General features: G+C 42.6%; 1 protein-coding gene across 2 annotated transcripts in view; it reads right to left on the reverse strand.

The window, feature by feature from the left end:
* SMAP2 (small ArfGAP2) overlaps nucleotides 1-26,113 on the reverse strand; it is a 59,136-nt gene that overhangs the window by 11,968 nt on the left and 21,055 nt on the right. Inside the window, exons 2-5 of one of the 2 annotated variants that reach the window (XM_027864523.1) lie at nucleotides 6,754-6,887; nucleotides 5,304-5,389; nucleotides 4,088-4,166; nucleotides 398-484 (exon numbers count right to left, since the gene is read on the reverse strand). In XM_027864523.1, coding sequence (XP_027720324.1) covers nucleotides 398-484; nucleotides 4,088-4,166; nucleotides 5,304-5,389; nucleotides 6,754-6,887 — 386 coding nt within the window. The remainder of the gene's footprint in view (nucleotides 1-397; nucleotides 485-4,087; nucleotides 4,167-5,303; nucleotides 5,390-6,753; nucleotides 6,888-26,113) is intronic. The other variant, XM_027864524.1, reaches the window with a different exon arrangement.

The raw sequence follows: 26,113 nt of genomic DNA on the forward strand, positions 1-26,113 counted from the left end.
AAACTTTGCTGGTTTGGCTACACCTCAGGAAAAGGGAAGGACTCTCTAGCACCATGGGAGGCACACTGAAAACCAAGACAGGTCGTCTCTAAGCCCAGGAAAATCAAGAGAGAAAGAGGCAGTTTGGGACCACAAGAGAACAAAAGTCAGGAAGGGCTGATGGAGGGTGCAGGGAACAGGGGGCAAACCAAGTGCCTGAGGGTTGGAAAGCATTTTCACCCAACACTGAGGATCATGCTCCAGAGACACACAGCCAAGCACGGAATGGACCTCTTGTTTATGGAGCGTCAAAGTTCCCACCTGGTCCCAAGAGAAACCCTGCAGAGCAGAGCCCCCTAGGACTGAGGAGAAAAGGGAGGCCAAGGGTCCCTGGGGAAGCTCTCCCACTCCAACTCACCATTTTGACTTTCTCAAAAATCACAGGCTCTACTTTCTTCTCTTGAGCTGGCTCATTGCTCTTTTTCCACTTGTCATCTTTTTCTTTCTGGGAAGGATTTAACAAAGCAGAAGAACACATAAGGACCCACAGAGATTTGAGTCATTTTATTTGGTGACAACTTCAAGCGTTAAAACTCAGTAATGGAGAACTGCTCGGAGGCCCCACAATTCTACGCAGATGCCACTTAGCTTGGAGCTGCAGCATATCCTGCCAGGCATTTTGTCTCGAGACACCAACATATAGCTCATATGACAGAAATGGGGCACGCCCACAGATAGATGAGTTTCTCTTAGTAACCTAAAATGAGAGGCGGAATCGTGTAGTCAAAAGAGAGCTCAACTTGGAGTCCAGAGACATGAGTTCAAATCCTGGCTCCAATACTTTACCAGCTCTGTGCCCTCAGAAGCATCACTTTCCTCGTGTGTAAAATGGAGATGGAAGGATTTACACTACCTGCCTCTGAGGATCATTACAGGGAAAGGGTCATGGAAATCTCAAGGAGCCATAAAAATGTGAGCTATCATCATAATGTATCTGTCATCCATGAGTTAAAAAACAAATCTCTTCTCACCGATACCAACTCTTGGGGGTACCAAGGTTACTACTTAGAATGCTGAAGTTGGACTTCTGTGTCCTTAATTCACACCCCCCTCAAATATTCCTGGATTGATTTATGATCTTACACATTTGCTCAGATACAGATTGGATTAGACAGCCTCTGAGAGCTCTGCTACCTGATTGGTTGTGCCCATGTTTCACCTGAGCCTGATGTCATCTTTTCCCACTAAAGATTATTAAGCTTTTTACTCTATCTTCGTATAATAGTCCCCTTTTCCCCCTTAAAAGACTTAGGATCATATGACTTTTAGAGCTGGAAGTGTCCTTTAAGATCTTCTAATCTCGGGGCAGCTAGGTGGCACAGTGGATAGAGTACTGGCTCTGGAGTCAGGAGTACCTGAGTTCAAAATCGGCCTCAGACACTTGACACTTACTAGCTGTGTGACCCTGGGCAAGTCACTTAAGCCATTGCCTAGCCAAAAAAAAAAAAAGATCTTCTAATCTAACTTTCATTTTAGAGATGAAGAAACTGAGCCCCAGAGAAGGGACGTGCCTTGCTCAGAGTCACAGAGGTAGTGAGCTGAGCTGAGGAACTCCCTGGATTCAAGCCTAGATCTTTTGGATTTCAAAAGCCAGTGATCTTTTAGTTCCATGGCACTGTGGTATAGTGACCAGAAAAAAAGAACATTATTCCAGATGTAGACACAATACCCTTCTTAGTGATGGCTTTATTGTCATACAAAAAGAATGGGTAGATATCTTCAAGCAACAATGTGCAATGACTGTCAGAGCCACTACTGATGGCTCTGAACACATCAACCTATGATTGAACTTCGGGTTCTTTCCCCCAAAACATCACCTACACTGAAACTCATCTATTACTCTACTTCCCATTCAACCTAGGCTAGCAAGATCTTCGAGGATCTCGAATTCCCGTTGCCTGAACTTCTCACTACCTGACAGGATTTGGTATCATTCACAACCTGGATTAACTGTCTATTCCCTCCTGCAGATCTCTTAGGAAGAGTATAAAAGTTTACCATGAGAAGCAGCATGGTACAGTGGATATAAAGCTGACCGTGAAGCCAGGAAGAACTGGGTTCAAACCCCATCTCTGGAACATAATGGGCAAGTTATAACTAAACCTCTTAAGGCTCCAGACAATTCTCTAAGACTGCAAGCTTCAAAGATGCTGATCTTTATTAGCAAATTGGGTTTCCTCACATGAAAGTTCTCTAGACCAATGAAATCAGATTCAGTCCCTTTCCCTATAAAAGTTTAAATTCCTGACCCTGGTATTCAATTGTAAAAACAATTTGGTTCCAATGAACCCACTTAGCTTCTATCTGTCATGACTCTGCTTTATACAGTCTAGGGAAAATACTCTTTTCCTTCCCTTTCCCCCATTCTTGTGCTGTCCCTTCCTATGTCCACACCTTTGCACATGCAGTTTCTTGAACTGGACTGGACTGAATGTGAAGTAGTCACATGACGTTCTGTCCCCCTCTAGCTGGTTATGGTTCTTGTTTTCTTCAAACACCAACTTATGTGCTGCTAATTCCTCCATGAAGCATTGTCTCCCCATTCCCCTTCAAGGGAAAGGGATCTTTCTCAAATTTCTCAGAACACTTTGCCTGGCTCTCTTTTGCTCCTGGCACATTTTTCTTTGTATCATATTTATTTCTGTGTAGGTCATATGCCTCCCATTAGAGTGTGAGCTCCTTGAGGGCAGGCACTGTGTAGTTTTTCATCTTTGTCATCTTACACAATTCCTTGACTACACTGAGCTGTTAGTCTGTTGAACTGCATTGAACTGTAAGTAAGAATGGTCCTTGTTTCTATCTCTGAAGAAACCCATTCTTTCCATTTCTCAATCTACAGAAGTTTCCATCTATCACTATGACTGGCATCCTGTTTCTGAGTCAGGTCTGTATATGTAAAGGGCAACCCTATGTTCACAAGGACTCAATTTTTAAAAAGACAGTCTTAAAAGTATGTAACCTTGTCAAAGGGTTTTTAAAAAAAGTTTAAATAGGTATGATATCAAGTAGTACTTCCATTCAGCACATATTTATCCTCTCAAAAAGCTCTAAGTGATTACTTAAGGTAGATTTTGCCCTTAATGAAACCATCCCGCCAACAGGCTTTCTTTAAGTATTCAGTGATCCTGAATGTTTACTACAGATCTCACAAGACTCCTGGATTTGGAAATAAGACATCATCTAGTAGCTTCCAGGTCCCCCTTTAGAACCCTCCCCTGCCACTGGGGAAATTTTGACACTCATCAGTCCAATGGCATAATGGCCATTTGTAATAATAGGTTCATACTTAGGCCAACAGGTGAACAAAATTCTTGTTTACCATCCCTTCTTGGCAGTTTATTTTACTGACTCAGTGTAAGGATCTGCTTGCTTGAACCTCCCTGCTGTTCTTTGAACAAAACACTCCCTCTCCTAACTGGGCATTTTCACTGGCTGCCCTCCATGCCTGGAACTCTCTCTCTCTCTCCACATCTCTATCTCCTGGCTTCCTTCAAGTCTCAGCTAAAGACCTACATTCTAAAAGAAACCCCTCCCGATCACTCTCAATACTGGTGCCTTCCCATCGTTGATTATCTTCATTATCCTGTATGTGTCTTGTCTGCACACAATTGTCTTTCCTATTAAATCTGAGGATAGATTTTTTTTCTACCTTTCTTTGTATCCCAAACACTTAGCACAGTTCCTTGGCACATGGCAGGTGCTTGTGGACTTGCTTTGTTAATTTGAAGAACAACTTAACTATGTTTTTACCATTCTTTGATCTGGTAATTTGTACCTGCCAAGGTCCAAGGAGTCAATGTAAGAGTGGGAATTTCCCTATCATCATCCTTGGTATAAACCAAACCAAAGAATTCAGTCTCTTTCTAGTTCCGGAAGATGATCCTTGCACCCAAATCACCAAGTGGCCCCACGTTTCTCTACTTAACTTCCTTCCTCCTTCTGACATATTTAAAGGGCTATTTCCTGGTGGTTTATGAGTCTCTTACAGGGTGATTTCCAGATTCTTTTTTTGGGTCGACCTCATTTACAAAAAAGACATAAAACTAACCCTAAAGGCATTGATGTCCAGGCTTCGGTCCATGTACTTCTTCTTCTCGTATTTATCTCTGATAAATCCTTCTACAGCTCTGCAAGCAGCTGATTAAGGATGAAGTAAACAAGGATGGTGAATGCTAATTAAAAAAGACTACTAGATCTGAGAAAGGCAGGAGATGTAAAAAGAAATGATATCACCTTGCCATTTTGTTTTTCCTTTTCCCAACAAGTTCTCATTCCCAAAGGAAGGAGGCCCATTTCCTGGTCTCCCCACGTTTCCTTGTGGTATCCCATGCCCAGCTTCTGGGAACACACCTCCCATCCCGTAATCACAGCCATTCAAGCTTAGTGGCACCTCATTTTTCATGATCCTTTTGAATAGCTAAAGTGAACAGTCTGCCATGGAAGTTTGCCTCCATTAAGGTCCCAGTCTGATGCTTCATCATGTGAAACCTCTTGAAGGCAGGGCCATTGGAGCACAATCTCTGGCAAGCCCTAACTACATCAAAAAAGCTTTGAGTGTAGGGTCACTCATGAATTCTGGGCCTGTATTCTGAAGAATGGTCTAGCCAGCCAGAGAGAGAGCCATCACCAGAGGGGTGGACAACAGGGATTGCATTTTCTCCGTCATACCAACCTACAAAACCAAGGCAGAACAGAGGTGGGATCTGAGTTGGTGGAGGGTTCCCCACATGAAGAAAAGGAAAATCTTCTAAAGTACATTCTTTAAAGGCAGGTGGTAAACACAGCATATGCCCTACTTTACAATATTCAGTGTTCCCCGCTCCCCTCTCCCACATACAAGCAAACTATTCAACAGCTCTAATTCTCTCACAGGTAGCGTAGAAGTGATGTGTTGAAATGATTGCATATGAAAGCATTTTGGACTGTAAGGGTAGAAAGAGAAGAGCTAACTAATTTCTCTTTCCATGGTTTCACAGATTTATTAATGGTCAGAGACGATGCCATGTGAGAGAATTCACATACCACCCACTACAATTCTGACTAGAATCATTTCACTTAAAGGTGAACCTCTGGGCAGAGTTCTTTCCTTAGTAACGTGACATGTGAAACTTCTGATGACAGGCAGAGAGGTCTGCGGGGAGTTCAGTTGCCCTGAATGGCCCCCACATAGCTGCCCCAAACTCAAGATCTGTTGTCAGGTCCTAGGCAGCAATGCTGAATCACCAGCCTTCATGGTGCACAAAGTCACAGGTCAGAAAGGATACGGGTCTGTCTGAGGTCGCCGGAAATTTTCAGGTAGGTAGGCCTCATACAGTCGGTTGGCCTTCCCATTCCCCATCTCTTGCATGCACTGAAATTCAAAGAGAGCACTGAAACCTAACGCTCCTCAGAAGGGATGATACTTAAGAGGTCCCACTGAAGACCTGCCTCCTCCGCTTTGGATTTCTATCTCATTGATGAGGCCAGTTAAAAGAGCAGCTATCTCCAAGGCTTTGGAGTGTCCCTAGGAAAGGGTGAGCCTGGCATCCTGTATCTGTCATAGTCTACAGGGACACTTAGACTGAACAAACCATCCCTTTGGTGCCGAGGTGCTGACACTTCAGCCAGACCAAAAGGAGGTGGAAAACACTCCCACACACCTGGCGAAAGAGGGTTGAGGGAAGTTTGTTAAAACCCCAGCTCTGTGGCTAGAGTGCAGTATGAGCCCAAGCAAAGCATGCTGTCACTACTGGCTTCTGGATCATCTCTCAGGAAGACGAACCCTAGCAGGCGGTCTGCAGGGAAAAAAATGGGCACGTGCATGACTGAAGTGGTCTTTATAAGTGCATGAAGCTTTACACAAGGATGGAATAGTCACAAAAACATACTGTTTATCCACACCTTTGTAAAGAAAGCCAGACAAAGTGTAAAGTGTGGCCCCTAGCGTTGTCCAAATTATCCCCCAAAGAGACTGAGGATAAAGGTCAAAGGGAGTCAAAGGCCTTTAGAACTAAAAAGGACCTTAGAAACAATCTAGTTCAAGCTCCTCATTTTACAGAAGAGAAAACCGAGACCCAGAGAGGAGAAAGGCTTGTCCAATGTTACAAGTGGCAGTGCCTGGATACATGTCTCCTAACTCCGAATCCACTCTATCAAAAACAACACGCTTCTGGTTGGTCATACTGCTTGTTAAAGACAGAAAACCAAGTTTTGACTGTCATCATGTCAATATATCAATGATCTGTAATTTTATCCATGTGAATATTCCCTCCACCAACCAAGATCACAACCCCTCGATAAAACAGTACTGTCTGTTTGGACCCAAAGGCAGTTTAAAAAATGCATTCGCTTTTTCACCTCCTCCACTAAAGTCTTTTTCCAATTGCTCACTGTGGTGTGGAAGAACCTTGAGCTTCTGAAAACGAAGCACAGCTCTGCTGACGAGCTGGAAAGGCTTCTGAGTATGGGTCCAGCAAGAGACAGTGTCCACTGAGCTTGGAAAGTCACCCCACAGATGACCTTATTTGGCCACAGTAATTCCTGACAACCATCTACTATCTCATCTAGGACAGCACAACATGAATTACAACTTAGTTTGTTTACTGTTCCCAAATGAAGGGCTCTTCTGTGGCCTTTGTGCTCACCTACCATCTTTGGTGACCCACCCTCCCCGGAAGAGAATGCTTACCAGCAGTCAAGTCTGTGGCTCTGTGCTAATTCGGCTGTGTCCATTACCTGAATCTGCTCTTGTGTCCACTGGTCTAGGTTGACTGACTTCACCCTGGAAATGTGCACACCGAGGTTCCTGTGAATTCCTGCACATCGGATACAGATGAACACACCAATGTTCCAGGAGGCCCATCGTGGTCCTATGAGGAGAGTCAGGGAAAGGGCTGGTTATTTATTATGCTGGCCAAGACTCTGTCCGTAGAGGTGCTTCCAAATGAGAAGAATGCCATAAAACTTCTATGTTCCCACTAGAATAGAGACCAGAGAAGCTCAATGGTGTAGACCTTTTATTAGTTCCTTCAGACTACTGGGGAGCACCAAGAGGCTTTCTTTTCCTGTTATTTGACAATGTCAGAACCCAAACCCATAGGCCGTATAACTGTATTCGTTTAATTAAATGAGAAGAGAAAAGCCCAAGATAGGGACTTGGAATTAAATGGGTCTTTGAGTCCCCCCTTCTGCTACTTCTTAGCTATGAGGATCATGGAGGTCACCTGCTCGGACTTTGACAGAGAAGTTGAGTCTCTAGAGGTAAAGGGCCTTATCCAAAGTAATACACAGCTAATAAGTAGCAGAGCCTACATTTGAACTTGTCTCCTGATTTCCCCTCACCTAGCTGGGACTCAGTGTCTTGGGGGACAGGGTTGCCCTGTGTGATCTTTGAATCTCTTTCTAACTTTGACACCCTGTGGTTTTGTATTGGGTTAATACTTCAGGTAGAATGAGTCCCAGCTAGTGATCGTAAGGAGGACTTGAGGGCTCTGTTTTTGGGACGTCTCTTATCAAAAACAAAAAGCAAAGCAGTGTAAACTTCCTTTCAACCTCTTATTTTCTTGAGTCTGGTAGCTGCTATCTGGTTACCAAGCTCCTATATTAAGGGGCTTGACAGCTGCTGAAGGGCCCAGATCTCAGTTTTCCTACCAGTAAGAGACATGTTGTGGCAGCTAGGTGACACAGTGGATAGAGTGCTGGGCCTGGAGTCAGGAATACTCATCTTCCTGAGTTCAAATCTGGCCTCAGACACTTAGTAGCTGTGTGACTCTGGGCAAGTCACTTAACCCTGTTTGCCTCAGTTTCCTCATCTGTAAAATGAGCTGGAGAAGGAAATAGCAAGCCACTCCAGTATCTTTACCAAGAAAAGCCCAAATGGGGTCACAAGGAGTCAGACACAACTGAAACAACTGAACAAGAGATATGTAAGAGGTTAAGCCCAAGGCCCAGGATGAAACTCAGGTTTTTGTTTACAGTATTAACCCCCTCCCCCAACAAGGTCTATAAAACATGTAACAGTACTACACTTAACAGGCTGCTTTCCACTTGGGTTATGTCCCTGCTTGGCTAAGCCACAGGAAATTAGACTGGAAGCTGCCAAATAATTCACAATCCTACCTGAACACAATGAGATTCTCCACCACATACCAAATACAAAAACCTGGGATAGAATCATTTCCCTCATCCCCTTGCAATGGATTAGAGTGATCTCTCTTGAATGCTCTGAATTACTAGCCACCTCTTCTTTGGAAGTCACGTAGAGAAAGAAGTGGTTTAAGATTGTAGACATTTGCCACAGAACTTACAGGAAATGCACATATTAATTTCCTTCTTCACCACACTCCACAAATGTAATATGGATAACAGAATGATGGCGTTATACTGAGGAGGAACAAGGGAATGAGCAAGAGGAAGAAAAGACAATGAGTTATTTCCCGCGATCCAATGCCTGACACTATCTCCCCAAAGCAAATAGGTCTTGTACTTGAAACAGCAATAGTGAAACTCTGCAGGTTTGAGATACTAGATTATGAAAAAGCAGTGTTTAACAGAAATTCTGGAGGAGGTAAATAATACTGAGAAAAGTGGGCATTAGATCTCGGAAATTCAAAGCAATAATAAACGAGAATCTCCTTTATAGAAATAGTATTTAGGTGCTAGGCTGATAGAGAACCAGACGTCCCAAAAACAGAGCCCTCAAGTCCTCCTTACGATCACTAGCTGGGACTCATTCTACCTGAAGTATTAGCCCAATACAAAACCACAGGGTGTCAAAGTTAGAAAGAGATTCAAAGATCACACAGGGCAACCCTGTCCCCCAAGACACTGAGTCCCAGCTAGGTGAGGGGAAATCAGGAGACAAGTTCAAATGTAGGCTCTGCTACTTATTAGCTGTGTATTACTTTGGACAAGGCCCTGTACCACTAGAGACTCAACTTCTCTGTCAAAGTCCGAGCAGGTGACCTCCATGATCCTCATAGCTAAGAAGTAGCAGAAGGGGGGATTCAAAAACCCATTTAATTCCAAGTTCAGTCTCTGCTACACCACAAAACCTCCCATACCTTCATGTCACCAAATAATAGTCATACTCCAAATTTGTCTATGGACACATACATGGCTTTTCCAAAATGCCCAACTCCTCAGGAGTAAGTCCATAAAAACTTTCTCAATGGCTCACGTGCTCCAAATTACAAGCATTAGTGTGGAGAGGCAAGCACACAAGGTCATGGACAAGCCAGCGCCTGGGTTTGAGCACAGGAGGATTCCTAGAGAACTATGTGCTGTTTTTACACTGCTATTCTCACTTACGAGCTGTAAATTTAGGTTTCAAAAACACTAAAGAGATCACATTTCACATAAAAAGTCAGCAGCATTGACTCCTTGAGCATACATGGCTAGCTAATTACTACCACCATGCTGAGAGCAAAACTAGCCATAAAAACATGAATTGTGCATCAGTTATGGTGGTTTCCCTCCTACTTCCTAACCTACACCAAGAAGGAGGCTATTTGCTCATCATTTAACCCACTGTTAGAACCTTATCAATTCTCTACATGACACCCCAGGGTAACCATGGTCTTTTTGTACCTTCTAAGGAACAGCATTTGGGTGCCATAACACAGGGCCCCAGCCCAGAAATACCAATAATGACTGCATGAGAAACCAACAAAAACCTTTCCCTCAACTCTAGATTTTGAATTTACCAAAACTTATATAACTTTATACCATTTAGAACAGTGGCAGACTATAGCTAGTGACTCAAGTTTCCTTTAGGGTAGTACCACACACATACAAGGTTTGCTACTCATTCATTCAACAAACATTATTAATATGTTCAGGACCTTCCAGGAAAGCCTTCTTCTGATGTTTTGTCATGCCTTGGAGGTGACTCTAGCTTCTTGGGCTATGACAGAAGAAAGCAATCTCTGACAGATCCAACTCAAGCCTGAAAGGTTTTCAAATGGGGCCTGACAGCTGACTGCTGGAGGACTGTGAGGAAATAGATTCTAACACATTGTTGGTGGGACTGCAGACTGATGCAAACACTTTAGAGAGTCAAGGCAACAAGCCTAAGAATCACAAAACTGATCAGAGCTGTAAACCCAGAGACTCTACTGCTAGGACTTTATCCTAACACATCAAAGCACTTGGGAGAAGTATCTACAGCAAATTCACTCAGGATAACAATGAGTTGAAAACACATTAGGAACAAATGAAGGAATTGGAGGAAAGACTTGGGATGGGGTATATGACGACTGCCTTGAAACAGCTGAAGGGCTGTCCTACGGAAGAGGAAATACTCATTCAGGAGAACTCTAGATTTTGAATTTACCAAAAATTATAGTAGTCTAAAAATGGAATAAACCACCTTGGGAGACAGTGAGCTCACTGGGACTAAAACTGCTCAAGCAGAGGCTGAATAACTGACTATTTCTTAGGAACGTAGTTGAGGTGATTTGTGCAATGGACAGGAGGATTGACTAAATGTCCTCTGATGTCACTTCCAACTCCAAGAGTCTATGCCCTGAACAGATATCTGTGTTTTCTTCACCTAAGGAGATAGATGGGCAGATGGGGTGGGATGTGACTGGGCAAAGCTAAGTTGGTGGGCAGGTTGCACTGCCCTAAAGTATCAAGGCTAAGTATATCTAGAGAAGCTGAAACAGACTCAAGCAGTTTTGATTCGTTTTCTCCCATTACGCAAAGGGCATTTGCTATAAGTTTCTTTCTAAATCCTGCTAGCTGCCAATGGTGGCTCTCAAACTTTCCCCTTTTCCTTACAACTGCCATTTTCTGAGATTAGGGAAATAGGCAGAGAGAGATGGAAGTAAAAATGTCCAAAACTCTCTCAGAGATAAGCCAATTTAGTCCCTCTTGAGAACACTGGATAGAAGCTTGCCTTAGAAGGTTCACAGGACAAAAATAAAGGTATTCTAGAAAACACGGATTTTGAGCAGCTTGCTTTCTTCTGGAAAGTATTCTTTACAGTCTCCCATTACATACTCACTTAGCTGCAGTGGCCTTCTCTAAACACTGCCATTCACACAACCCAAGACAGTCTAGCATGTAAGGTGACTTCCTGAGGCCCAAAGAAAGAGTGTGGATTCTGCAGCTGCTACAAGATCTACTCATTTGGTGCATCTGACAAGGGGAAGGTACACAATGAAGGATAACGCAACCTAATGACAACTAGAAATAATGATACACAAAGGAGGAAACAAGCTGCCTGAAGAGGTGGAAAGAGTTGAACAGGGAACACTTTTACAACAGAAGAAAAAAGGATAGATGAACTACATAAATAAAATATTATGCATAAGGAAGGAAATAAGCATTTATTAAAAGCCTACTATGTGCCAGGCACTGTGCTAAGTGTTTTACAAATATTATCTCATTTGGTCCTCACAACAGCCTTGGAAAATAGGGGCTATTATTATCTCCATTTTAAAGATGATGAAACTGAGACAGAAGTTAAGCCACTTGCCCAGGGCAACACAGTGTCTGAGGTCTGGTCCCAGCGCTAACCACTAATCCAACTGCACCATCAAGCTGCAGAGATCACCGCCATGCTTAGCAAGACAACAGACAATTTAAAATTCATACAATGGCAGCAGGTAATAAAGTGGTCTTATGCCCCATTAAATGACATCAATCAGCATCATACAATAAGGGATACTTAATTTAGGGACATGGTTAACCAGGACTAGCACAAGAATACAACTATGTGTAAGAGCATCAGTCAGGGAATAGGGAGCCCCATGATTCAGCCCTACATTTACACTGCCTGACTAAATCTTCAGTAATTTCATGGTCCTGTGCCTCTGTCACCCCATTTTACAAAAAGAGAAAAGAAAACTTATTTTTGAACACACAGTTCCAAGCAATTCACACAAATGGCCTCCGTAATATCCTCTCTTGCTGCTGCCACTAGCATCCTCAGCTGTGCCATGAGAGCAACCAGATTTAGGGGGTCTCAGTGAGGTTCAGGGGATCTCAGAGCCACTATTATTCACAGTCTGGGTAATAGAATCACAGAACACCCAGACTGGGAAGGAACCTTCAGGCTTGCTGAGTTCGACCTCCTCGTTTTAGGGATGAGATCCAAAGAGGGGGCAGGACTCTCCAAAGGCAACAGAGAGTTGAATATGCTTCTGCACCAGCCCCATGTCAGATCTATTCTGTCCTTTTGCTTCACAAAGTGAGCACGTTACAAAACAACACTCAAATCACTTGAAATCCTGGTGTGACCTTATATCTAAGACCTACCTATCTCAAAAGTTATAAATGTACAAGAAACAGATACATAAAAATACTAACTTTTGCTTCTTTTCTCCTCTCTATAGTGGTAATAAGAGTGGCAGGAGCTCTGGATTTGGCACTTGATGGGCTGGGTTTGAATGCCCCCTCTGCCACTTACCACCCGTCAAACCCTGGACAACTCACTAACCCTTTCTGGACCCATTTCCTCCTCTGTAAAATGGGGATATTTACATTCCTGACCATACATGCTCACTGTGAGGATCAAATAATGTTACAGACACACTTTGTACACTCCCAAAGTCATCCTAAGAAAAGCACTTTGCAAACTGACAAGAAATTTGAGCTATTATTTTGTGGGCTAGACTGGGAACATAACAATCATTTATAGGGTTGCTTCTATGGGGAAAGAGAGTCTCCCTTATCAACAGGCATTAGGGCCCCAAACCATCTGATTGGAGATGGTCTCTATCTCTCCTGCCTTGCCTCAGAACTGTTGAGTTGAATAACATTCGCAGAAATAAGCTACAGTTAGGGGAAGAAGCTACAGTTTGGGGAAGAAAAACATTGCAGTAAAACCTCACCTAACTAAAGTGCTCAGGGGCTGCTTTGGTTAACATAGAAGTAACCAAAAAGACCTTATGTTTCAACAAAGGTTGTTGAAAATCTTTCTTAGATGAATTCATTCAATTTCTTGCCTTAGTAAAACAAAGGTAACTAACTCCTTCCTGATGACTGAGGTTTTGGCAGGACCCTGATACCTTCATTTTGAATATCCTGGCATTGATGGGTCATAGGATTTAGAAAGGAGTCACAGAATTTAGTCCCACTCTCCCATTTTACAGATGAGGACACAGAGGCACAGAGAAGGAAAGTGACTTGCCCACGTGTAGCAACTGGCAAAGCTGAGGTTTGGAACTCCCCCTCCCCCACCCAAGTCTTTCAGCTTTAATGTTTAATGCCCAATGTTCTTCCACTACATTACTCTTTTTCATCAATCTTCACTGCTTAAAATCACAGGTATAGATGGTTAATACCACCGCAAAGTGCACAATGTACAGCTCCTCCCCCTCCAATGATGTTTAAAATGAAAATAATGGGATCATAGATTTACGCCTTGAAGGGTTAGTTTAGAGGTCATCTAGTCCAATTCCTTCATTTATACTTGATGAAAATGAGGCCCAGAGAGGCTACACAACTTGCCACAGTCACATGGGTAGTAAGGGGCAGGGAATTTGAACCCAAGTCTTCTGACACCATGTATCTGGCACACTATGTGCCAGGTGCTGTGCCAAGCATTAGTCCCTTATATCAAGGTTGGTTTGCTTGTTTTTTAAACATATTCCTGTTTCTCCTAGAAGCAGAGTCTAAGGAAAAATATTCTAATAAATTTTGATCAGTTGAATTCGAGGTTACTATAGGCAATTCTGAGACATTCCAGAAGAGTACTGGAAGGGGCCTTAGAAATGTCTGATTCTGTTTGCTTGCTGTCATGGGAAGGGGGGAAGGGAAGGAGGGAGAAAAATTTGGAACTCAAAATCTTACAAAAACAAATGTTGAAAACTATCTTTACATGTAATTGGGGGAAAAAAAAACACTATTAAGTGCAAAAAAAAAAAAAAGAAAGAAATCTCTAATTTCCTCACTTTACAAATAAGGAAACTGAGGCCCAGAGAGAGTAAAGGGACTTGCTCAAGGTCACATGGCTACTTAGTGGCAGACCTTGGGCGTGTGACCTAAGGCAAGTCCCATTCTCCTCTGTGAGCCTCATCAACACAATTAGGGGTTTGACTAGATTAGTGTTTTTCTCAGCTATAAATCTATGGCTAATTTTTATTGGTTCACAATACTTTATAATAAAAGTCTCCATATTTTAAACCCTTTTTTTTACTTTTAAATAATGTTTAATAATTGCCTTCTATATCATCTACATTTTCCAACATACCTCTCCAAACACCCTCCCAGACACTAATCGTGTATAGCAAAGAAAAAAAAAAGAGTGCAGAAAAACTGACATATCAAAAAAGTCAGACATTTTGTGCAGTGTTCCATATCCAGCATCTCTTGCCCCTTCAAAGAAGAGGAAGGAGGCACCTTCTTATCTCTTGTGGCCAAACTTAGATCCCACTCCTTAAGACTCATTTTTAAAACTAACTTTCTCCTCTGAGTCTTGCTCATTCTATTCCCAGCTCCCTCCTCCGAGGCTTTGCAGTCCCTGTCCCCAGAACTGCAGTGCTGAGGTTACAAAAGCAAAGTGATCCAACAGTAGATAACTGAACATTTTTACTGGTCTGAACCAAAGTCTGGGCTAGGAAACACTGAAGTACCAATCTCTAAGGGCTCAGACCCTAGGTTCTATCATCTTGGAAATATATGTAGTAAAATCTAACCAAAATATAACTGAAATGATTCTTCTAAGAGGGGGCCTTTGCCCGCCACATGACACAACTTTTAGAAGAAAAAGGCACATGGTGGGAAAGAAAGCTAATTTTGTAGATTTGAGAGATGATCATTTAGAATCCATGCTTCAATAAAGAGAAGAAATGGGATAATAATTGATTTACACTGAGCCAGAAGGTGCTGACCAACATTGAAATCAGACTGAAAATAGACTGGCCCCATAAGGAAGCAGTTCATTCAGCAGCCTAAAACAGGAAAGAGAAGTTCAAACACAAACTTACATACACACACACACACACACACACACTACAGAGTTTCATTTTAAAGCTCAGTCTGGCATTAGCCATCTTGTGGAACATAAAAGCCAAAGCAAGGGCAGCTAGAACGTGATGGATGGGGAGTGCGTTAGAGTCCTTTTCCTCCTAACCTTGCAGCACCCCCGGGGGGGGGGGGGGGCACTGGACTGCATAGCTACAACAAGGCCTCCTGGGAAAGGCAGATGTGTGCTTCTGGTAAGTGAGGCTGAAGGCATTTTCTCGTGTGTGGAAAGCTGGTTCACTCAGTTCTCCCATTCCAAAACAATGGTAAACAAGAACCTTGAACTTCTGCAAACATTTTAAGGAACCATGAGGTCAAAAGACAAGCTTGCTCAATACTCCATCCGCTCACGGAGAGCTCTACAAAAAGACCATTTCCGTCCACCTTGCAAGATTTTCATTTCTGTCTGTCACTAAAATGAGACTGGACCCAAATCTGTACAACAGACAAATAAAATAAAACACCAGCTAAGATTTTAAAATTCTTAGGAAAGTAAAGCAAACTAATTTAGTACCAAAAGTAGTTTAGACTCAAAGAATCTAAACCGTTCTCAAATATTTAAGGGCCCATCCATATATTTAAAGACCTGTTCTGTTTCAACCTAGATTGGCAGACTTAGAAGAAACTGGAGAGAAGGGGGAAAGAGTAGCAGAGAGAAAATTCAACCTAACAAAAGGAAGAATTTTCTTTATTTTGGATTTAACAAACACCAGATAAAATGAGCATTTCTATGTACGAAGCAGACTAAAAGAACACTGTGAAGATAAGGACTGTGAATCTCTATTATGAATTTTCCTCTTAAGTATATAATAAATTTGATACGTAACTTGTAAAGTTGTCCTGCTTGTCTGTGTTTCCTTCCATCTTTCTGACAATTCAAGCTGTCCAAATAGAAAATGGGCTGTCTTGGGAGCTACTGAGTATCTCATTGGTCTCAGAGGTATTCCAATGGAGGTTAGCTGACCACTCCTTGGGTTTGGTTTATCAGGCAGGGATTCTTTCTCAGGTACAAGTTAGACTAAAGAGCTTCCCAAGTCCTTTCCAATTCTGAGTTTCTGCCAATTTACAGGATTCCTTGTGAAATCCCAGGAATACAGGAATGATCTCTACAGCAGCTTTAACTCTGCTTGAACTCTTCAACTACTGCTGCACTGACTACCTCACCAGGCAGCTGATTTCAATTGTCCAGAACTAATTACAAAGAAAGTTCTTATTCATGTTGATCTGAAATCTATGGTCCTGTAACTTCTACCCACTGGACCTACTGCTGGACACCCTCAGAGAATAAATAAATGTTCTCCTTCAGTTCTTATATTAAATATTAATTATATAAGGTAGAAATAGAGAGCCATGAGCAAGACACTACTCTTCCACCAGGTTTCTATTCTATGAAAAGATAACGGAGCAGCTAGGTGGCACAGTAGATAGAGCTCTGGCCTTGGAATCAGGAGGACATGAGTCCAAATGCAGCCTCAGACACATAACACTCACTAGCTTTGTGACCCTGGTCACAGGTCACATAAACACAAATACTATGAGAGATTTCTCTCTTAGTACCTGTGAAACCTAATTTATAAACTATGATACTTAATTCAGCAATGTTTTCAAGAAATAAAATGTATAAGTCAAGTCATACTGTACAATGAAGTAGAGTGTGATCTATGAAGAAAAGTGAGAATAAAGAGGTTTCAAATCTTACTACCATTGCAGAGTACAGCAATCGTAAGGATCAGCAAACAGGCTTGACTATCATCAAAAAAAGTGAGGTAGGATTAGAAAAAGGAGTGAAAAATGGGAAACTGGAAAAAACTTCTAGAGAGGACAAGCTGGGAAAGAAGTAGTAAGAGTCCTAGGATATACATATTACAGTCAAAAGCCATAGGGGAAGGAATGAAAAGTCGTACATAGCTCCTTCCCCAACTTGAAACAATAATGTTCCTGAGAGCCATCTCATTTCCAGTGATTCCTGTCTATCTGGTCAACATTTAATAGATACTAAATCACTCAATTCTAAATATCCAATGTTATTGGCTTGTTTCTGTCGTCACAGTGCCAACTTAATTAGAACTTATTAAACTAAAAAAAAACCCCAAACAAAAAAAACACCTGAACAACTACAAATTCATTAAGCTAGCCTAGAATGGTTGGGGGAGGGACAATTTACTTTCAATAAACTCCGCTCAATACAAATGTTGTTTCCCTTGTATATAACAGGTCCAAAGGGAGCTACCAGTAGATGAGACAGTAGAACTTGGGTGTCTCCCTCCTCTCTCTGCCAAAAGACAAAGCTAATTAGTATCCCCTTAGGAGGCATGTCTGGTAACAAGGCCATATGTACTACTACCAAGTCAACGAATAAGTGTTTACTATTGTATGCCTTGTATTATTTTACTCAGTTTCTCTCCTCAGAAGTCTTGGGAAGGGAGCGGTGCAGTTTAGGAAACAGATGCCTTCCAGAAGGTGAAGATGTTATGTCCTACAGTCCCTTGGCAAGGTTTCAACACAATCAAGATGAAAACTTCAAGCCCTGGCCTAAACCATAAAGAGCCACATGATCTTAAAACATGGAAAGGGACGTTGGAGACTACCTAGTCTAACCCAGATACAAGCAAGAATGCCCTCTAAAACAGTCCTGACAACGCAATCCTCCACTTGAACACCTTAGGCAAATCATATCCCCTTGCTGGGTCTTGGCTCCCCACCTATAAAATGGGAGGAGGGAGGAACTGGACAAGATGACCAAGATGTGCCCTTCCAGCTTCAGCTCCATGATAACCTCCAGGACCCTATGCTTTCTGCAGCCTCTTCTAGTCAACTAGCACCTAATAAGTGTCTGCTACGTGACAGGCCCTGTGCCTTCCACTTGTGGACAGCTCTCATGGTCTGGAAGACTTTCTCTGATCAAGCTGAAATCTCTCTTCCTGGCAACTTCTTTCCATTCAATCAATCAACTAGCATTTATTAAGAGCCTACTATGTGCCAGCCACAGAGCTAGGCACCAGGGATTAATAAGAAGGAAATAATCCCTACTAGAAAGAAGAGTGCATTTCAAGGGGAAGTGGTGGAGGGAATAAGTACATGTACAAGTATATGCCAAGTAATATAAGTATATTATATATAAATATACTTCTCTGAGTTCTGCTTTCTGAAACCAAACAGAATGAATCTGATAATCCTCTTCTATATGACAGCTGGCCTTGAGTATCTGAAAGGCTGTCTCACTCTCTATCCCCTCTGCCTCCCAAATCTCCTTTCTGGAATGCTTAAGCATCCCAATTCTTTCAAGGAACCCTTACATGGCATGGTCTCCAGGGCCTACTCCATCTTCATTATCTTCCTTTGAACATTTTTTTAATGACTTTTCTAAAGTGTGGCACAGAGAATTGGATACAAAACTCCAGATGGGTTTGACCAGGGCAGCTTTTTGAGGCAATAGTGTTCCTTTCAAATTCACCTGTTTTCATAACAGGACTAGCAGGTAAGACAGGCTCTGCCTGAGCAATTTCATTTAAGTTAGAGAAACTTAGATTGAGAAAATATATTTCTAATAATATTATCATAATGTAGTATTTCTGAATCTGTATGATTTTCTTTGCCCTATTAGGAAATCGGTAGCAGCAGGGGGAAAAAAAGGAAATCAGGTAATTAGAATGGAGTGCAGCAGAGCTCTGAACCCAAGTAGTCAACCTTATCCATGAGATCCCAAAAATCAAGGGAAGTCAGCACCTTAGGCTGGGATTCAGTGAACAGGGAAGGTTTAGAAAGATGAAAACCCTGGAGTCAACTCTGACTTGCTTCCCAAAGGAGGAGTTAATACCCCAGCAAACTAATGGAGCCAGGAGACTCAGGCTCAGGACTGGATTTTTCCAGAACTGGGACCTTAATTTGGATTTCCAGCACCTCTAAAGAAGGCAACCTACTGAAGGCATGATCAGATCAGTCTCATCAAAGGCCTTCGATGGCTCTCGACTGCCTACAAATTAAAGTTCGGTGGCATTAAAGACCCTCCAAGATCTAAAGTCCTTTCCATACTACTTGTGTTTCCCAAATATGCTCCCCGTTTCCTGGCCTCAGTACTGCTGTACATGCCACCTGGAATGCACTCCCATCCTACCCCGCCATGACACTGCATGTTGAAATCCTATCCATTCTTCAAAGTCCGTCTCAAACGCCACCCCTTCCAGGGAGACTTCCCTGGATCCCCTCAGCCAAAAATGACCTCTACCCAATTAGAATCACTAAAGCAATGTGTTTGTACCTCTCACAGAACTTACCATATTCTCCCTTATATCCTAGTTATTTGTGGACACATCCTATCTCTCCTACTAAACTGGGAACTACTTACTCATCTTTATAATCTTACCAGTGCCTAGCAGAGGGTTTTTGCTTGTTGTTGCTTGTGAATTGAAATGTAAGTATCTACTATTCAAAAGGTGCTATGCTAGGCACTGAGAATATAAAGATGAAAAATTATAGTCCCTGACCTCAATAAACTTACATTTGAATGATGTGGAAGGGGGAACAACACACACATAGTTATGAAATAAGGAAGAATGTGATAGGGGCAAAGGAGAGCCAGGCAAAGTGCCAAAAGAAATCTGAGAGGGAGTGATCCACTTTCACCTGTACGGAGAAGAGTGTCAGGAAAGGCTATGATGGAAGAAGTGGAACTGGAGTTAGGCCTTGAAGGAAGAGACTTCGCCAGTGGGAGATGGGTAGAAGGGGGTAGAGAAGAGTCCATTATGAGCATGGGAGAAAGGAGAGGAAGCACAGGACAAGAACCAGTGCAGCACAGTCAGTCCAGTTTGGCTTGAATTTAAACTCCAAGAAGCATGGTATACAATAAGGCTAGAGAGACAGCCCTCAGCAGCAGGCTAAGGCGTTTCAGTTTGTCAGGAAGCAAAAGGGAGCTACCGAAAGGTTATATAAATTTTGCACATGGAATAAGTCTCCTACACAGTGCATCTACTAAAAAACAAAGCAAAAAACCGGCTTAGTTGTTTTTCTTTTGTGGGTTTTAGATTGTATCACCTACCAGTTAGGAAGTCACACATTGGGAGTCCCCATATTTAAATATCACGCACATGGATGGGGGAGGGAAGGAATGTACCCTTAACTCTCCTTGTCCCTGGGTCAGCCTGTGGTATCTTGGCTCTAGCCAACTTCCTCTACAAAGATTCCGCTTAAGCATTTGTGAATAAGCAGAAAATTGGCTGATGAGACACGGCCTTTCTCAAAAGGGGAGGGAGGAAACAAAAAATGGCTGCTTTCATGGGGGCAGGAAGGAGATTATTTCATTAGGGGTTGAATAGTGAAGCTCTCTCATTGCAAACAATTGTTTGGTTTGAAGGCTCCCTGCAGGCAATTACTCCAGCAAAGGCCCAGCTGGAACAGGGTGAATGTGCCTGCCAGGACTAAGCGATCAGTGCTAACACTGACTCAAGTGTCTGAGTGTGGGTCTAGGCCCCACCAAGCATCCTACTAGGGAGGAGAGGGGGATAGAGGCAAGGCTCCAGGCCAGGTTCCCCCCCAAAGCACAGTCTCTCCTACCCCTGACCCTCATCACCACAGCCCACAATCCAGCACCTGACACTACAGGAAGATGGCCCTGATCACAAACACCGAAGCTATTAACAGGCAGACAGGATCATTAGATTTAGAGCTGGAAGAGACCTCAAAGACCATCTTGTCTAACCCCCTCATTTTACAAAGAGGGAAACTGAGGCCTGGAAAGACGATGTGGTTTGGCCAAGGTTATAGAGACAATAAGTAGCAGAGCTATGATTCTAACCCAGGTCCTCTTACTTCAAAAATCCAGAGCTTATACCACACTTTTCCAAGATGTTTTTTAATTAATTGTACCAAGTATAAAATCAAATTCCACAAGAGTGTTTTCTACAACTCGTGACCTATTTGGAGTAAAAGAGTCTAGATTGATGTGTTGAAATTAATGATAATGACAATAATGGCAGCTTGCATTTATAGCAACCCACTGTGTGCCACATGCTAAGTGCTTTACAAATATTAACTCATTTGATCCGCACAACAACCTCGAAAGACAGCTGCTATTATTACCCGTTTTACAGCTGAGGAAACTGAGGCAGGCAGAATTTAAGTGACTTGACCAAGATCACACAGCTAGCAAGTTTCTGAGGCCGAATTGGAACTCAGGTCTTCCTGATTTCAGGACTGGCCTCCTACCTGCCTCTAAAGAATTGAATCCCTTTTCCTCTAGGAGAAGTTCTTTACATGTGTGATTACTTAAGTTCATGGTCTCAACTTCTGCTTTGATCATGTGTATTTCCAAGGCAGAGATGGCTTTGTCCTCCCAGTGGTCTTGTGAGTATTCATAGTTTTCCCTACCACCTACTACTACACCTCAGACTGGTTCGTGTAGAGCTTTGTATCCTTGTGTCTAACAAAATACCCTATACCTGGGAAAAGCTTGATGACTGATCTTTTTTTCTCTGCCTGGCCCCACTACTACCACTAGTTAAGTGCCTTTCCTCTGAGATGACCTTCCATTTATTCTGTCTCTCTCTTGGATATTTGCATGCTGCCTCACCTAGTAGAACAGGAGCTCCCTGAAGGGCATGGCTGAGTTTTAGCTTTTCTTTGTACTCCTGAACTTAGCACAAAGCCTAGCAAATAGTAAGCCCTTAATCAATCAATCAATAAACATTTATTAAGCCTATGTTCCAGGCACTGTGCCAAGTGAAGGGTATACAAACAAGCTTCTAAAAGACAGTCCCTGCCTTCAAGGAACTTACACTCTAATGGGGGAGACAATATGCAAACAAATATATACAAAGCAACCTATATAACATATAAATAGGGAGATAATGAACAGAAGGAGGGCACCAGAATTAAGAAGAGTTGGGGAAGGCTTCCTGTAGAAGGTGGGATTTTAGTTGAGACTTAAAGGAAGCCAGGGAGGTCAGTCGTGAACAGGAGGAGAATTCCAGGCATGGCGGACAGCCAGAGAGGATGCCCAGAGGAGAAAGATGGAGCATCTTATTCATGGAACAGCCCCTAGTAAATGCTTGTGGACTAACTGATGGCAAAAATCATCAGCCCTCTAGCTTCTAAGACATTCTCTACCACTGGTTCCTTTCTTCTCCAACAGTACATGAGTTTTTGGTCAATTACTCTGTTCTAACTAGAACAAAAAGTCTTTTTGGAGCTGGTAAGCTGGGGGGAGCAGCAAGAATGATTTCAAAGTCTGACAGGGGAGCCTGAGGAAAACCCTGGCTGGGATGCATCTAAATTTTCCTCACATGCAGGAGCATATATTTAGTAGGTGCAATAAAGGTCTATTGATAAAAATGATGATCAGCAGGGAGCTGGAAATGAGAGTGAACTAAAAAGGGGAAAAGTGTGAAAACGGGAATTAAAGAAGGACTATAATAGAACCACCTTGCATAGTTTTACTCTCTTTCCTAACACAGGAAATGCTGAAGAGATTTAAACTGGGTTGCTCTGTTGCTTTGGACTTACCAACATGGAGACAAATCTGGGCAGGTCTTATCCGCAGCCTATCCCCCAAGTCTGTAAACTCCATGAAGGCCAGGGATCAGACCAGGGGCTTATTTCGATCCCTTTGTAACTGTCTTCCCTCAGAGCATTTAATAAAGATCTGCTGAACAGAACTCCAAGGTCGAGGAGCTGGTGACTTGACCACAGTTCTCAGTGAAAGGCCTCTTCCCTTTCTCACTGCACAGACAATGGTTTAAGCAAAAAAACACAGGAACAAAAAGGGAGGGAATCTGAGCATCTAATCCTATCCTTCCATTTAACAGTTGAGGCAACTTTACCTCTCTAAGCCTTAGTTGCCTTGTTTGCAAAACAGAAATAATAATGCTTGTGCATGCTTCTTCCCAGGGTTATTTTAAAAATTAAATGATCTCATTTGTGTAAAGCACTTTGCAAACTACAAAACACTATAAAAATGTGAGCTACAGAGAAGGAAACTGTGAACCAACATCACATGGCAAGAACCAGGAGCAGAGACAAGATTCACACTCAGGTCTCCTAATTTCCTGTCCAGTGTTCTTTCTACTGATGCTCTTGGGAAATCCAACACCCAAGATGTTCGGCCCAGATCCTGTCTCCCACCCAAGGCTGTCTCCTAGCTAAGCCCATGGGGAAAAGGGAGCAGAGGAGGGCTGGGTTAAAGATCCAGTAGCCCAGCTAAAAACAGCTCGTCTCTCATCAGTTTCTGGGAAAGCACATCCCTCCCTTTCACATCTTGGCAAGATTTGAGCCCGAGAACCTCCCAAGGCAATGTGGGCTATGAGCACGCCCCTCAAAAAAAAACTTCAGAATCTGAAATTCTTCACAGAAGAGGCTAAAAGCATCTTTCCTGACAAATCAGGCATGGCCCCAAATGGTAGCAAAAAGATGAAGGATGAATAGTAATTTAAATGTATCACAGGTATAGGCCAACAAGCCAAGACTAAAGACAAACAGCACAACAGGCCTGAACACTGGAACAAAGATTCAGCATAGTTGATCACAGACCAACCAGAATGACTGGGGTTGACTCTCTGTCATCAGTTATTCCAGCTCAAGGAAGTAAAGCCTAAGGTGCACATTTGCCCTTGTGAGGGGAAAACGCCCATCTTAATTTATATACTTAAAGCCCTTAAATACTCTGGCACAGGACAGATCTGGTTCAGACTAAGGTGCCAGCAGCAGGCTGGGTGTGGAGCCAGGCAGAGATCAGAGACTCTGACATCCATGAGAAAGTCAAGGCAATGGGAACCCCCCGCCCCTTGCAAGTCTCTAGGAAAAGAATCAAGGCCCAAGTCAGGTTTCCTCAAATTTCTTCACACCCTGTGCTACTGTATTCCTAGGGAGGATTTGGCATCAGGAAACTTGTCATTAAGGGTAACCTGTGCAGAGAAAAAAACCAGCAAAGGTAGCTGCCTTACCTACTTTTCCTGCCTCTCCTGCCTCTGCAAGTTCCTTGTCACCATAAAATAAATGCTGCCTCAAATTCTTTGCAGTTGTCCTCTTCTCTCCCCTTCACCCTCTCTCCCTTGGCAATCTTATTAATTCTCATCACTTTTAACCACTTCCTCAATACAGATGGTGAATCTCTAATCCTAACATCTCTCTAGTGCCCCAAAGGCCTACAAACATCAATACCTAGATGGCCCATGGGCACTTCAAAACCAACTTTTCTTTTCTCCCAATAATTGCTTCTCTTCCTTCTGACTTCAAGATTCCTGTAAGAAGCATCATTTACCCAGTTAGTGTTCCATGTTAGAAACTTGACAGGTTTTGTTTCCTTTACTTTTCCTCTCTTCCTGATTTTGAGCTGGAAGGAGCACTCAAGCAAAGTTAATTCATGGACACCACGCCCACTCACCCACCTCATCCTAACTCTGGCAATTTGTTTTTTACCAATGACAAAACTGGAGTCCAGAAAGAGGAAGTGATTTCCTAATGAATAAGTAGCAAAATGAGGATCTGAACCCACGTTCTCTAACTCCAAATCCAGGGAGGGCTCTTTTCATTCTATCAGTTGCCTTTATACCACATTGTCCCCACCCCAACACAGGCCATGTGGCACAAGGGAAAAAGCCCAGACCGGCTTCATATCCAACCTCTGACTCATCTGACTGGTGTGACCTTGGGCAAGGCTCCTGGGTAAGTCTCTGGGCTTTAATGTCATCTGTAAAATGAGGGGGTGAGCTAGATGGCCTATGAGATGCAGTCCAGCTTTTGATCTATCTCCTAAGCCGTAGGATTTAGGGAGGTTAGAGTTAGACTTAAGACTAAAGCCTCTGTTACCACCTACCTAGATTCGCAATAATAACAAACGAGCATTTCTACAGTTATCTACTAGGAGCCAGGCCCTTAGCTAAGCCTTTGACAATTACTATCTCATTTGATCTTCACAAAAACCCCAGAGAGGTAGGTAGTGCCAATATGATTTTTAGTTTTCAGTTGAGGAAATTATATAGTCTATCAAATCTCCCAGCTTGCCTTAAGCATAGCACACCTCTGTGCGTAACAAAGATAAATGTTTCCTAAATAAATGAACTGACCACAGCAACATAACAGTGTTCAGTAGCACAGATATCACAGACAATTGAGAAAGGGCTGTCCCCAGCAGCCACTGTAGAGCAACTCCTCCACTGCCCTGCCTGGCATTGTGGCATTTTGTGGTTCTACAGAGAGGAAGTGAGTTTACAGACGACTGCCATGATAAGATGCAAGGAAGTAAAGCACACACCCTGAAACATCTGCTAGAATTGTTTTAGATTCCTAAGGCAAAAAAATGCCTACATGAAGGGGATTCTTATTCAGGTCTGAGCTGGACTAGATGGACAGTTCCAAGACTGAGATTTGTGAGTCATTATATTACCAAGCAGGAACAGACAGGATGGTAATTTGTCCTACAGGCCATCAGGGTGGAAAAAGTCCATTTTGAAATATAGATCTGGCCTGTCCCCATAGTTGGTTCTGATAAAAGAAAAGAATAAGAACTAAATGTCATTTTCAGCTACTGTTTATCAAACACCTACCATGTGGTAAGTATCAATGGATACAAGCTAAAGAGCTGGCCTCAAAGGCAAGAAACCTTAGGTTGGAGTCCCACCTTGATACACACTGGCTGGGGCAAGTCACTTGACCTGAGTGCCCCAGAAAATCCGTGAGATTACAAATTCAGAGCAAGTGCAAAAGAGGGAGTTAATGATAATACCTAGTATAAAGCAGTATGTAAATGCTATCTCACTAGATCCTCACAATAACCCTGAGAAGTAAATGCCATTATTATCCCCATTCTGAGGCAGCAGGCCTGGACCTAAAACCAGGAAGACCCGAGTTCAAATGTGACCTAAGCTATTTACTACCTATGTGACCCTGGGCAAGTCACCTAACCTCTGTTTGCCTTATTTGTAAAATAGGGATGATAATAACACTCCCAGGGTTGTTGTTCAAATGATATAATTGTAAAGTGCTTGGCACAGAGCAAGCCTTATATAAATGTTAGCTGCTATTATTATTAACTATTACATTTTTTGACATTCCTGGAACCTGCATAGGAATAAAGGTAATGGGCAAAAACATCAACAAAATTTTCAATCTACTTTGCCAAAATACTTTGAAC

The sequence above is a fragment of the Vombatus ursinus genome, unplaced genomic scaffold, assembly GCF_900497805.2.
Source record: "Vombatus ursinus unplaced genomic scaffold, bare-nosed wombat genome assembly UNPS02014775.1, whole genome shotgun sequence".
Taxonomy (NCBI): Eukaryota; Metazoa; Chordata; class Mammalia; order Diprotodontia; family Vombatidae; genus Vombatus; species Vombatus ursinus.